We start from the raw sequence: 12,659 nt of genomic DNA, 5'->3' as shown, positions 1-12,659 counted from the left end.
GGTACCTCCCTAGAGCCTGCACAAAAGACCAAGATACTTGTTGCTTTACCAGCGTCAAATATTTTCCGTTAATATCGTAATTTAATATCCTAATCCAGATCCAAGACTTTCCTCCAATCTCATTACGGTTTCATTACGGTTCAATGGTTTGATCTTGATAAGGTAAGAAGCAGACATACAGATTGGAGAAAGATAAACTAACAGTAGGTTATTTGAGACAAAGTATAGATTTGACACATTTACGGCTTTAATAATAAATTTTGTTAACGGGGTGATTAGTGAAACGATCTCTATCTCTTTCTTTCGAATGGGAAATCATAGGCGATGGAACGAGATACCATTACATTACATTAACAGCCTGTAAATTTCCCACTGCTGGGCTAAGGTCTCCTCTCCCTTTGAAGAGAAGGCTTTGGAGCATACTCCACCACGCTGCTCCAATGCGGGTTGGTGGAATACATATGCGGCAGAATTTCGTTGAAATTAGACACATGCAGGTTTCCTCACGATGTTTTCCTTTACCGCCGAGCACGAGATGAATTATAAAAACAAATTAAGCACATGAAAATTCAGTGGTGCCTGCCTGGGTTTGAACCCGAAATCATCGGTTAAGATGCACGCGTTCTAGCCACTGGCCAGATAAATCAATGTTTAATTAAAAACTCGCTAGTTTTTGAAAAAAGGCCGATATAATCAATCGGTGACAAGAATTTAACAAACCAGTAAGATCTCCATGTCAAGATATATTTTTTATTAAATAGACGAAAAATAAGGAACTCACCTTTCATTAGTCGATGTTACAAGACAGAAATCTTATTACGTTCGCAAATGACGTCACGTTTAACTTCCCAGTTAAAACTTTTTATTTAATGATGTGTTTGATTTACCCGCATTGAAAGCTAAAAACCGAATGTGCGATAAACATCTCATTGGGTGGAAGTGATAGCGCACGAAAGGCACGTCGTTTACGTTATACACGTGTTTTTATAGACAATATATATTGATTAAATTTGTTTCGGATACAATTAAAACTACGCTGATTTAACAGAGGACACGAAAGATTTTTTGGCCCATTTTTTGCTTAAAAAATTCAACAATATTCATGTTAACAAGAATATTTTAATGAGCCGTCTGCTTTGTAGTGGAAAATATCAAAAAACGTGTGGCTGACACCGGCCGCTCGGCTGATATGAAACATCGAAACTCAGATAAAACTATCCCGTACTACATCCTGGAATTAGAAAGCGACGCATCCTTTTAGTAATTGGTCCGAGTTATTAATGACGTATTAAAAATCGTTGATTATTGCACATACTAACGGGAATTCGTATTCGCTTTTGACTGTGTATTCACTTTTGTTGGATCACTATAATGTTTCGCGTGTTCCATCTGCCTTTTGTTTCATAATGTGTACTCGTATCACTAACTGAGAGACGACAGGAACTCTCTGTTAGCAGTCGGCCCGAACCAAAAAACGGTTACAAACGTCTACAAGTATTGACACTAGTAGCTCATTATATTAATAAGTTTAATAGCCAGAGTGGAAACGCATTTAGCAGAAAGCATTCTTTGTGAACGAACATTCATTGCTGAGAGAGAAACTCCGGTCAAGATGTGTCAAGGAGACATAAAAGTTTAATTAAATTTTTCTGCATTTTATTTTTAAAAGCATAATTTCAAATAAATTTTATACAACATTCATAATGAAAAGGGTTTAATTAAAAGTAAAATAAAATATCACTGAAATAAAGTCGTTTTACTAATATTATTAATAAGGAGGTTATGTGTTTTGTATTTGTTACTCGATTACGTCCAAACGCGAAATTCTGTTTTATCTGCTCTTGGATTGTCTTGAAATATTTTTTTTAATTAACACATGCTATATTTTAGTCAACGTAAAGTCAAGCGAACACTGAAAATGCAGTTGTTGTAAAAATATAATATTATTCGAAATGTATATGGATCTCGATATTTCAAATAAAGAACTGGCATTTTTGTAACTTTTTTTTATTTCAATGAAAACTAATGGTAACGAAGTTTCAGCCAGAAATAGTTTTTGTAGCGTGGGAGTACATTGTACTGTATATGTACTCAGTACATACTATATCAAATGGAGTGGAGCATTTGTATGGAATGATATTGGTTGTAATGAAAGAAAATATTTTAACTAGCCGTGTACCTGAAAAGACACTACATCGGAAACATTATAAGTTAGTGAGTTAGTTATGTTTATACATAATATCATCATTCAATCCCTTGTAAAATTAATTTTGATAAATCCTTCTTAGTGCTATTACCGTTCCATAAGAATTTTTTGGCCAAAATTTCATCCTAGCTTATCTGTACGTTGTCAGTCAGTCATTGACAAGCTTGTATTTCAATAAACAAATAGCTTAGCTTAGGCTAAATATTTCAGTAATCCTATTATATTAATTGTCTGTAGGTTCAATTAATATATAGCGAATAGCGTCAACCGCAATCAAATCAAGGGGATCTAATGATTGCGTCGGTCCTGGTTATTATCACTTATATCTGATGGCAATCGTTGACCTTCCACGTTATTAATTAGTAAAATCGAATATTAACTGATTTATTACTAAAACGTGATTTGCTATAATATTTATTAAATTGTTATTGACTTAAATGCCATTGGTCACAATTCATTCCAATATCCTCTGTTCGTACAGCTCTCAATATTGAAAATAAATAAGGAAAATATGATTAAATTGTTATACTTTTGTAGTTATTTATGTCGACTGTATATGGTATATTATGTAAATCAAAGATATTTATTTCAATAAAGATGAAGAATATACGTAAATCCTATCTATACTATATATGATAAATACAAAAATATCTCTGTCTGTACGTCCGTTACTCGTTCACCTCTGAACTGAACGGAAATTAATGAAATTTATTATGAACGAAGCTTGTACTTCAAGGAAGAACACAGGCTACATTTCCATGCCTAACACTTTTTAACCCACCCCTAAAACGCGAGCAAAGCCGCGGGCGACAACAAACTAGAAATATCTACATAATAGTTATATTTATGATTTATTTCGTTTATGATTTATTTCGTGCTCGGTGCTCAAGTAAAACATCGTGATGAAACTTGCCTTTCTGACATACCTGTTTTTATCAACCCTCAAAGCAGCCCAGAGGAATACCTAATTTTGGCAGGGGAACATCGCTGAGCATCGCTGAATACCAGTTGACTTATAAATACTAATTTATCAGATAAGAACTCAGTGATCGGTTCGGATTTGAACCCACTATCTAAAGTTAAGATCTAATCGTTGTATTCACTGAGCCATCGCGGTTTTTTAATTCTTTCAGAATTTCAGTGCCTTCAACAAATATCCATTTGTGTTTCGGTACAATAATTATTACCTCATTATTGATGTTGGAGATATGAACTATGTTGCTTATTGCGAAACTGCTAATTAAAACGTATGTAGGTCCGTTATTAATACATTTATTTTGCTATTTTATTGCACAATATGATAAATATCGGACAAATAAAAGCAATTACCAATATTATATTTATTATAAAGGATGTGAAATACATCACATATTGAAACTCGTTACGTTACGCGTTACGTTATTTTACGGATAATGATCGTACTGCTAATTTATGTATGCGAAAATTATGTCTAACTTAGTACCTTCAATCTCAGTAATGATTGGTGTACGGTAATTAAAATACTACAAAATATGTTTGCCATTCATACAAACCTACACACTTTATAACATACCAAAAGTGTCGTGGAGTCGTCTTACACTTATCGCCTAGGTTTCATTCACTTGTGTGAAGTGTCTGAAGTGCAACGTGTGTTAATAAACTTCGTTTCAAAAATATTCTTGCGTTACATCAACGCCCATTTACTACTAAAGGTTATTTATACTAATATTATATATGCAAAATTACTGTGTCTGTCTGTTTGTTAGGCTTTCACGGCCAAGACATTGAACCGAATTTGATGTAATTTGGCAAGAATTTGAAGCGAGCTTGGACTCCAACGAAGGATAAAGGCTATTTTTTTATACCTAAAATTTTCGTAGCTCAAAAGATCGCCCCCCATAACACGAGGGCAAAGTTGCAGGCAAAATATTATAGTCTATATAAAACTACGCTATAACCAACGAAGACGGAGAAGTAACAGTAACTAAGAACATTAAGCAAAACATACAGAAAATTGCTTAATTTAATAATGAATATTTCTACTTTGCCGCAAGCTCTGCTGTAAAGTATACACAATATTACATACGACATTTTGCAATTGCGGCACAGAAATGAAATAATGAGGATGACATAACATTTTTATATCTAACATTGTTTTATAGTAGTGTTTATTTTGATACAGAAATAATAGAAATAAAGGCGCCCTTGAGTTTTTCTACGCTACGCTATCTAATATAAAAGGATTAGCCGCGTTTGCCTTCAGTCTCGCGGGGAACGTATTATCAGAGTGTTATTTGCTATACAGCGATATAAAATCGGTTTTCAGTGCGGAAAATGGAATATGCGGAAATAGCTTTTTGCATATCAATCACGTTTTCATCGTACACGTAACTTTTGCTTACCAAGATATTTTAAGGTATTTAAATTTATGATATTTACAAGAGAGCTTGAGTTGTTTCTATATTAGGGTGTTATTTTAAAAATATTTATGATAACGAATGTTTTTACTAAAAATTATTATTACCGTGTAATAATGTGATTAAAGGAAAGATATATTCCCATCTCCCTCTTCGGTTAAGCGCAAATCTTTAGAATAGACTACAACAATTACATAATACAAGATTTTAACAAAATTACATTCTCATTTAAATAATACTACTGAATTAATAACTTTATTTTTTGTATTTTTATACGGTTATAAGAAGTCAGGATCAATTCTGCAAATACTACGGTTGAGCTATCGAGATTATCCTTTGAAGTCTCTTTGGCAAACATTACTCAATTTAATGTATAATTATTTTAAATCTTACTTACCAATAAAGAACCAGACGTAGGACTTCCCATACAGCTTGTGCTTATAAACTTCACAGAGAACTCTTCTGGCTGCGACCACGTAGAAAAGACCGACAATCACCCTCGCGTCTTGTCTTCGGAGATTACGAACAGCATCGCTGGGATCCGATAAGAATGATTGCCGTGTGACTATCTCTATTCCAGATTTCTTGCAATGAGCTTCTAGATCTTCGACAGTCTGTAAAGGAATTGTTATTTAATACATTTAAAGTATTTGTTCAATTTGAAACTAGAGCTGTAAAAAAAAGGGTATAGTTGCGATTTTATTTTTATATATAAAATAGGTAGGCGGACGGCAGGTGATCTATCTGATAGTATGTGGTCGCCACCGCCCAAAGACATTGGCGTCGTAAGATATTTTAATCATTTCTTATATCTCCAATGCGCCACTAACCTTGAGAAATAATTTATTATGACTGTTGTGACTGTAGTTACACTGGCTCACTGACCCTTTTAACCGAAATGCAATGATACAATGTATTGCTGCTTGGCGGAAGAATATTTGATGAGTATGTGGCAAAACAGACGAGCTTGCACAAAACTCTTCCACAAAGTATAAAGACTTTACATTAATCGATATTGTGGACACCAAATAACACTGTTTTTTTTACGATTTTCGAAAGGGCAACAAACGAAAATAACAATAATAATCGTTAAAGAGATTCTATAAATAATAATTACTAATTCAGATGTAATATATATCAATGTTAGCTGTGAATAATTTTCAATATTCATCTGAAATAAAGTTATACACAGTCTGGTTTAAAGTAATACTTTTAAAAATATAACATATACCTATGTATTTCAGCGAGTTTTTTTTTAATTTAATCGTAAACGTTTTGTATTATCATACCGTTCGCTTTATTTTAAAGTTTTTTCAGGTTATTGAAATGACATGGGTTGTTAGATGAAAATATGTGCACAGTATTCCGTGTATTGTAGGATTTCTTCCTTACAATTTGATTGTTATTAATTCTGCAGTATAATCGAAATGATATGATTTTCAAGTCCAATATAATTAATTAAATTTATCTGATTCGTAATATGTGGTTTTTGTTGCCTTAAAAATTCGTCGAATACAGTTTCGGTTTACTTTAATTTCTTTGTTTTATATCGACATCATTATTAAAAATGTTATAACGGTAATTAGTATATATTAGTAAGATAAGTATATAAAATTATTGAGTTAATTACAGTTGGAAAAATTTTAACTTCAATACGTATAAAAACAAATAAAGTAAAAAGTAGCAATATAATACTTTTTGTTATTCCCTTTGCAATTTTCACTTACGAATATCCTCTCCTCCTTTAAAACTAAACTGTTTTAAATACGTAGAATCTGATCATTAAGTCCTTTGTAAGATAAAACTCAATTCACGGGCCCTGTTATTAATTAATTAAAACAAAAATCATATTTTTTAATATCTTTATCAGATTTTCTCCTTAATAACTTTCTTCTTAACCATTATGTATAACCATAATTATATATATATATATATATATATATATATATATTTTATATCAATCGTCGAATCAATTTAGTTGTATTGTTTTTATTTTTGTTATCTCAGAACTCCGACATTTATAAACATATACATACATATTTCCGGCTTAGTTCCATTTAAATTAAAAAAAAATACCACCCATGGGATCAAAATTTACGGGATGAAATTTATCATCAGCTTAAAATTTATATTTCAGAGGACGGTTTGTAGATTATTTCAATGCGGGTTGGTGGAAAAATGTGGCAGAATTTCATCACACTTTTGTAGGTTTCCTCACGATGTTTACCTTCACCGCCACGAGTATGAAATGTAGGATAAACACAAAGTAAACATATGAAAACTCAGTCATGCGTGCACGAGTTTGTAACTGCAAACTTCGGTCACAACTCACGTGTTCCAGCACGTGGTTCGTAGCTGTTTTTTTACATTTATAATATCACAATCTTAATGTAAATTAATTTACCAAACATGTCGTATCGTTGATGAAAATTTATAAGATTTTGGACACTTTCATTACTTCAAACAATGTTTGAGTCGCCCGCACAACCCACTTAGGGCTGTGCGGGCGACGTGGGAAAGCAGAGGCGCTCTAATTACATTGGAGCTAGCGTGAAAGCCTCTATTCAACTCGGACAAGTATACACTATATATAACCTTATAAAAACTTTCATTGCATGCACCTCACGATAAATGGATTTTTACTCACATCAGCGCTGAAAGTTAAAACTTTAGTACAAAGCTATGTGGAATATATGAAAAGGTATATCCCACGCTTTAAACACGTTGAATCTCAGTAATATATGAAGTTGAAAGGTGCTAGCAAAGTCGCGTAATACGTTTTCGAGAAGTTCAAGTTTCAATTACTCACTTGTTTGTTAGTTTCCGAATTTCCAGTGTTCTCCAGTGAAATGAAAATTTTCATAATTACATTTTCGTTATACACACTATACCTACGTATGCAATTTATACATATAATGTTTATTTTCTTTACAATAAATCCCATTTTATACTAATTATAATAATAATACTTTTCGGTTTTATTTAATTTAAATCTGTACATATACCCATATATGTTAGATTTATTTATCCTTTGTTTGTATAAATAGTTATATCAAATATATATGTATGTTTATACTTATAACAGCCATCTGCTGTGACCGCAATTTATTGCGTATTGATCTTTGAGTTGTGGTTCTCCCTTGGGACTCCTTGGGAGCTTGTTCATTTCCTGGACAAAAGTATACTTTATCGTATACGGAATATAAAGTTTCACTATATTGAGGTACCCGACAAAATCCAGTTTTTTTACTATAATACATATTAATATTACGTGTTCTGTGGAAATTATTTTATTTTTGCCCATGTCATGTTTGGTAATATATAATTATTAATCATTTTATAAAAACGCTGATTGTTTGTATGTAATCACTATCTATTTTAATAATTTCGTGCAGGTCTACGATAGACCCGATCGTTAAAAAAGCCTTTTTTTTATCCATAAAATTCATTGACAATTCGTCTTTTACGGGTGCGTTCAGTAGGTGTATTCCAAATAATAATTTCGTACAGCGATACGGTCAGCTCAATGGAAATTTATCCGGAATAAATTATTAATAAATGTTAAACCGTATTTGTATAGTTTGTATTTATTTAACCCTAGTCGGGTTTTCATCTAGTATTATATTAAATAAAAACATTCGATTATTGAATTTGATCGTATTCGTAACTTATTAGAATAATTTTGATTGAAAGTTACATAAAAATTGAAAGGGAATTACGATTTGAAAGGCTCGTACCTTTTGATAATAAGTCCTTCAGTCAACTTGCGGAAATTGAATTCAGTACCATTAAAATTGTGTCCTTACAATACAGACGTAGAAGAGAAACGAGAAAGCTAATTGAAATTATATAATATTATCATTGGAATCAATATTATGTATAACAAATATATCATGTGAAGCAAAAGATAAAATAAATTATTTTTTTTTGACTTTATTTGTATCTGGATATCAGACGTGCACCTGGACCAGCTAACAGTAAGTTATCTACACACAGTACAGTGTCCAGGAGCACGTCTGACTTCTAGATATTATCTACGCACACAGATTGTTAATGCAGTAAAAATAAAAATACACATATACCCTCAATGTTGGTATCACTGAAGACAAGATTGCCACGGTCATTTTGGGTAAGTGATTTTGTTTTAAAGTATTTTTTTAATATTATAGTAATGTTTACTATGCTTTGCAAAAAAATAACGCCGTGGAATTCAATTCGCGGCAAATATTTGTACACGCGATACAGATGCTTGTCGCGATCTGGTTGTTTGCTTGTATTAAAAATGTTTTCCGCCAGGACAGGATATCCTGTTGGATGACGTTCAACATGAACCGTTTCGTTATTGTACAAATAAAGGTCTACAGAATGTAAGATACATTTTTAAATCAAGTTTTATCAAATCAAATTCCTTTACTCGATATTGATACTCTTACTTATCGATTTTCGAATTAAACACTACCACTGACGTCATATTATACAAATGTATTATCGTTTCCAGTCAAATATACTTTTGACTTTCATCACTCTTAACCATTCTTTTAAATGAAACTAACTTTCTATAAATTTTGTTTGGAAAAAATTGGTAATTAAGGCTGTATGTTCCATTCACTGAGATACATTACATATTATCAGATGTCACAGATAAAAAAAAAAAAATGTTAAAAGAAAACTAAGTCCCTATAGGTTTGTGCGTCATCGAAATTTTGTAATATTAAGTTCGTATTCGGATTAAGTTTATGAGGTCGTGTCTATGGTTTATAAGGGAATGAATATGTAAATCGTTTCCCAAAGGTCAGTCGTAAAACTTTGTCAATCGGCAGACATAGCTCTTAGCGTGTCGAACTTTACTCGATATTGATAAGGACATGTATTTGGGCACCGATAGACTGGATTTCGTCACGCGATGCTATCTTCAGATTTGCGAAAAAAATAGAAGTAGATACTAGAAGCGGAGTTTATTTTTTCCTTGTATGTAATGTTTCGTTTACGATTAGTGAATCCAAGTCAATAAAACGTAACAAATAAAGTAACCTTAATATATTTTTTTTTAAATATAGTAAACTATAATGTATGCTCGTATTGTTTTTAAATAAACTTTCTTAATCTTGTTCTATGCTATAAGATAAATCTTACGAAATTGCAGGACGAATCCTTTTTTTGAAATTTTTAAAAGACTCGTCTTGTTCAGGCCTACAGATGTTAATATATTCAGTGTAGATCAGAAGTTATCATGAAATTGAAATTGGAAAACTTACATTGATATAAGAATTTGCTTCCAAAAAAAAAAATTAAATGTCTCAGAGTTTTTCAAGTCAAAACTTATGCGGTTTTATTACCGGACGCCTCTGTCTGTGTTAATTTTTTTTGTACGTCCTTATCAAACTTTCAGCATACTTCAATGTCGAATTTGATGAATGGAGTAAAAGTTTTGATTATATTAGTTTCTTGTTTAAACCATGAATTGTCGTTATATATATACGTATATGAAACTAGTGATACAAAAAATAAAAAAATCAGTAAACGCTAAACATTATATATAATTTGAAAGTAATGTTTCATACCATTGCCACACGTAACCCTGTTTTTATTTATCCTTCTATTTTATTTATATTAGGAACGAATTGGTCAATGGGCCTTATGGTAAGTGGTCACTATCGCCTATAGACAATGGCGCTGGAACAAAAATTAACCAATCATTACATCGCCAATGCGCCACCAACCTTGGGAACTACGATGTTATGTCCCTTGTGCCTGTAGTTACACTGGCTCACTCACCCTTCAAACCGGGACACAACAATACTGAATACTGCTGTTTAACGGTAGAAGATCTGGAGGAGTGGGTGGTACCTACCCAGACGGGCTTTTGAAGATCTTATCTAGCCTCTCTATTGAATTGGCATTATTGTTTTCAAATATTATCCCTCAATACTACCCTTCAATACGCAGCAAATTGAATTAGTGCGAAATAGCGTGTAATGGAGATACAGTATTTCAGTATTGTGAGATAATTTACAATGTGCAAGCATTCGGTAACTTAGTAATTATAACGACTACGATGATATTAATATTATAAAAGGATATAAAATAGTACAACACGAAAAAAGGCAGACAGATCACCAGCTAATTTTATTTCCACTCGTTGTCATTGAGACATAATTAATATTTATCCAATCCATGTCGAGATGGCTAGAACACGTGAATTTTAACTGAAGATAACGGGTTCAAATCCGGGCAAGCACGGCTTTTTCATATGTGGAATATTCTCAAAGCTTTTGCCTTAAGTGGACATGACCTATGAGAGGTACAGGACAGCCTGTTATTTGACGTTCACTCATGTTCTTGGGCGTTAGTAAACTTATATTTTATCTAAGCGCCTCACACACTATTGGCATATTAATGAACAATAATGGAAATATTTTTTTTATCCTCCCTTAATATTTTATAAATCGGTATATAACTACGTAACATTAGTTTTATTCAAAATAAAAAGTTAAGATTTTAATCTCAGCGAACTAAAGTGAAGGACTAATGTATTGGAATTCCTCGCTGAAATATATTTTGAAAACTTAGCGTTTTCAATTTCGTAACTAGATTTATCTAGGGAGACCTTTACCACTCCATTCCTCGTAATATAAAATATGAGTTTATTAAAAAGAAACTCTGTTTATTTTATCCATATATTATTCGTCAAGGGACATTTCAAGCTAAAATATACATTACGACGCACAACTTGAGTTTTCTCGAGACGAAGTTTTATCATCTAATTATATTGTATTTATTTAGACTTTAACATATTATATTGACAGATCATATATATTAGAAATAAGTATGTTATTTGTTGGTAAATAGAATAATGTTTAATTTTACTTGATGGTAGGGCATTATGTAGGCCCGCCTGGGAATCACCCACTCATCAGATGTTTTTCCGCCAAACAGCAAAACTTAGTTATGGTCGTTTGAAGGCTAAGTGAGCGAGTGTAAATAGAGGTACAAGTGACATAACATTTTAGTTTCCATGATTCTTGGCATTGGTGCTAATGTCTATGAGTGGTGGTGACCGTAAACCATCAAGTGGATAATTTTCCCATTCGCCAAACTATATAAAAATAAATTTGTATTTAAATCTTTGTTAATTTTAGATGTCTATATATTTATTTTTTATATTCAATAATCTCAAGCATAGCACTACGAAGTTATTGATAACTTTCAAAGAGCATATTATATTATAATTTCGCCAACGTTACTTGTAAAATACAATTTGTCTTATATAGTATAAGACAAATTGTATTATAAATATATACTTGTATTTATAAATAATGAATTCCTCTTATAACTTAAAGATTCATTAAATTAAAAGAGGACACCGATGTTATGGGTAAGAATTCGAGATAAATCCAAGAAAAATAACATTTCAGGTAAGAGAGAATTACACAAAGACTAGAAGTAAGACGAATAGTCGCAACGCTACAATTTAAGGGACAAAGCGCGGCTACTCTGTCACCGTGCACAGACAGCGCACTTTCCTGGGTAAACTTACCTCAATTTATGCGTTCTTAGCGTTATAATATATCGTGTTCCCGATTGTAGAAGCAGAAAAATTCAGGTAATTGCTTTGAAAGCGACTGACTTTTGTTTACATTACACTTGGGATTATTGTGTAAAACCATTACTAAAATATATAACAACCCATCTTATAGAGCTCGTGACGGTAAGGTTGGTTCAATTTTCGTCCAGAGAATCGGAATTGTGATTTAACAGGGAAATGTTGGCAGCATTCTTGCCACAATTCCGCGCTTTAGCTACAATAAATTATGATTTGTTTACATTTATTTAAGTTCTCATTTTTAATATTTTTTTAATAGAAATAAATGTATTTACTTATAGTTAAAACTTATATACCATTAAATTTACATCCTGGTACAGACGAGAAACGTAAAACTTTGAGTACTTTTACGTAACAATAATTTTATACACAAAGATTCAAAGACTTGTTCAATTTCAATGTTTTTGTTTTCCATTATTAAAAATGTATGACCTGATGATGAACAAATTAAATA

At 32.0% G+C, this 12,659-nt stretch overlaps 1 protein-coding gene across 1 annotated transcript in view; it reads right to left on the bottom strand.

Moving 5' to 3' along the window:
* LOC125072488 (gamma-aminobutyric acid type B receptor subunit 1) overlaps positions 1 to 12,659 on the bottom strand; it is a 76,948-nt gene that overhangs the window by 48,934 nt on the left and 15,355 nt on the right. The window contains exon 4 of the mRNA XM_047683145.1: positions 5,000 to 5,216. Coding sequence (XP_047539101.1) covers positions 5,000 to 5,216 — 217 coding nt within the window. The remainder of the gene's footprint in view (positions 1 to 4,999; positions 5,217 to 12,659) is intronic.

This window comes from Vanessa atalanta, chromosome 2 (assembly GCF_905147765.1).
Source record: "Vanessa atalanta chromosome 2, ilVanAtal1.2, whole genome shotgun sequence".
Classification (NCBI taxonomy): domain Eukaryota; kingdom Metazoa; phylum Arthropoda; class Insecta; order Lepidoptera; family Nymphalidae; genus Vanessa; species Vanessa atalanta.
Note: the sequence above shows the minus strand (reverse complement) of the source record. Positions and strands in the feature narration are given on the sequence as shown.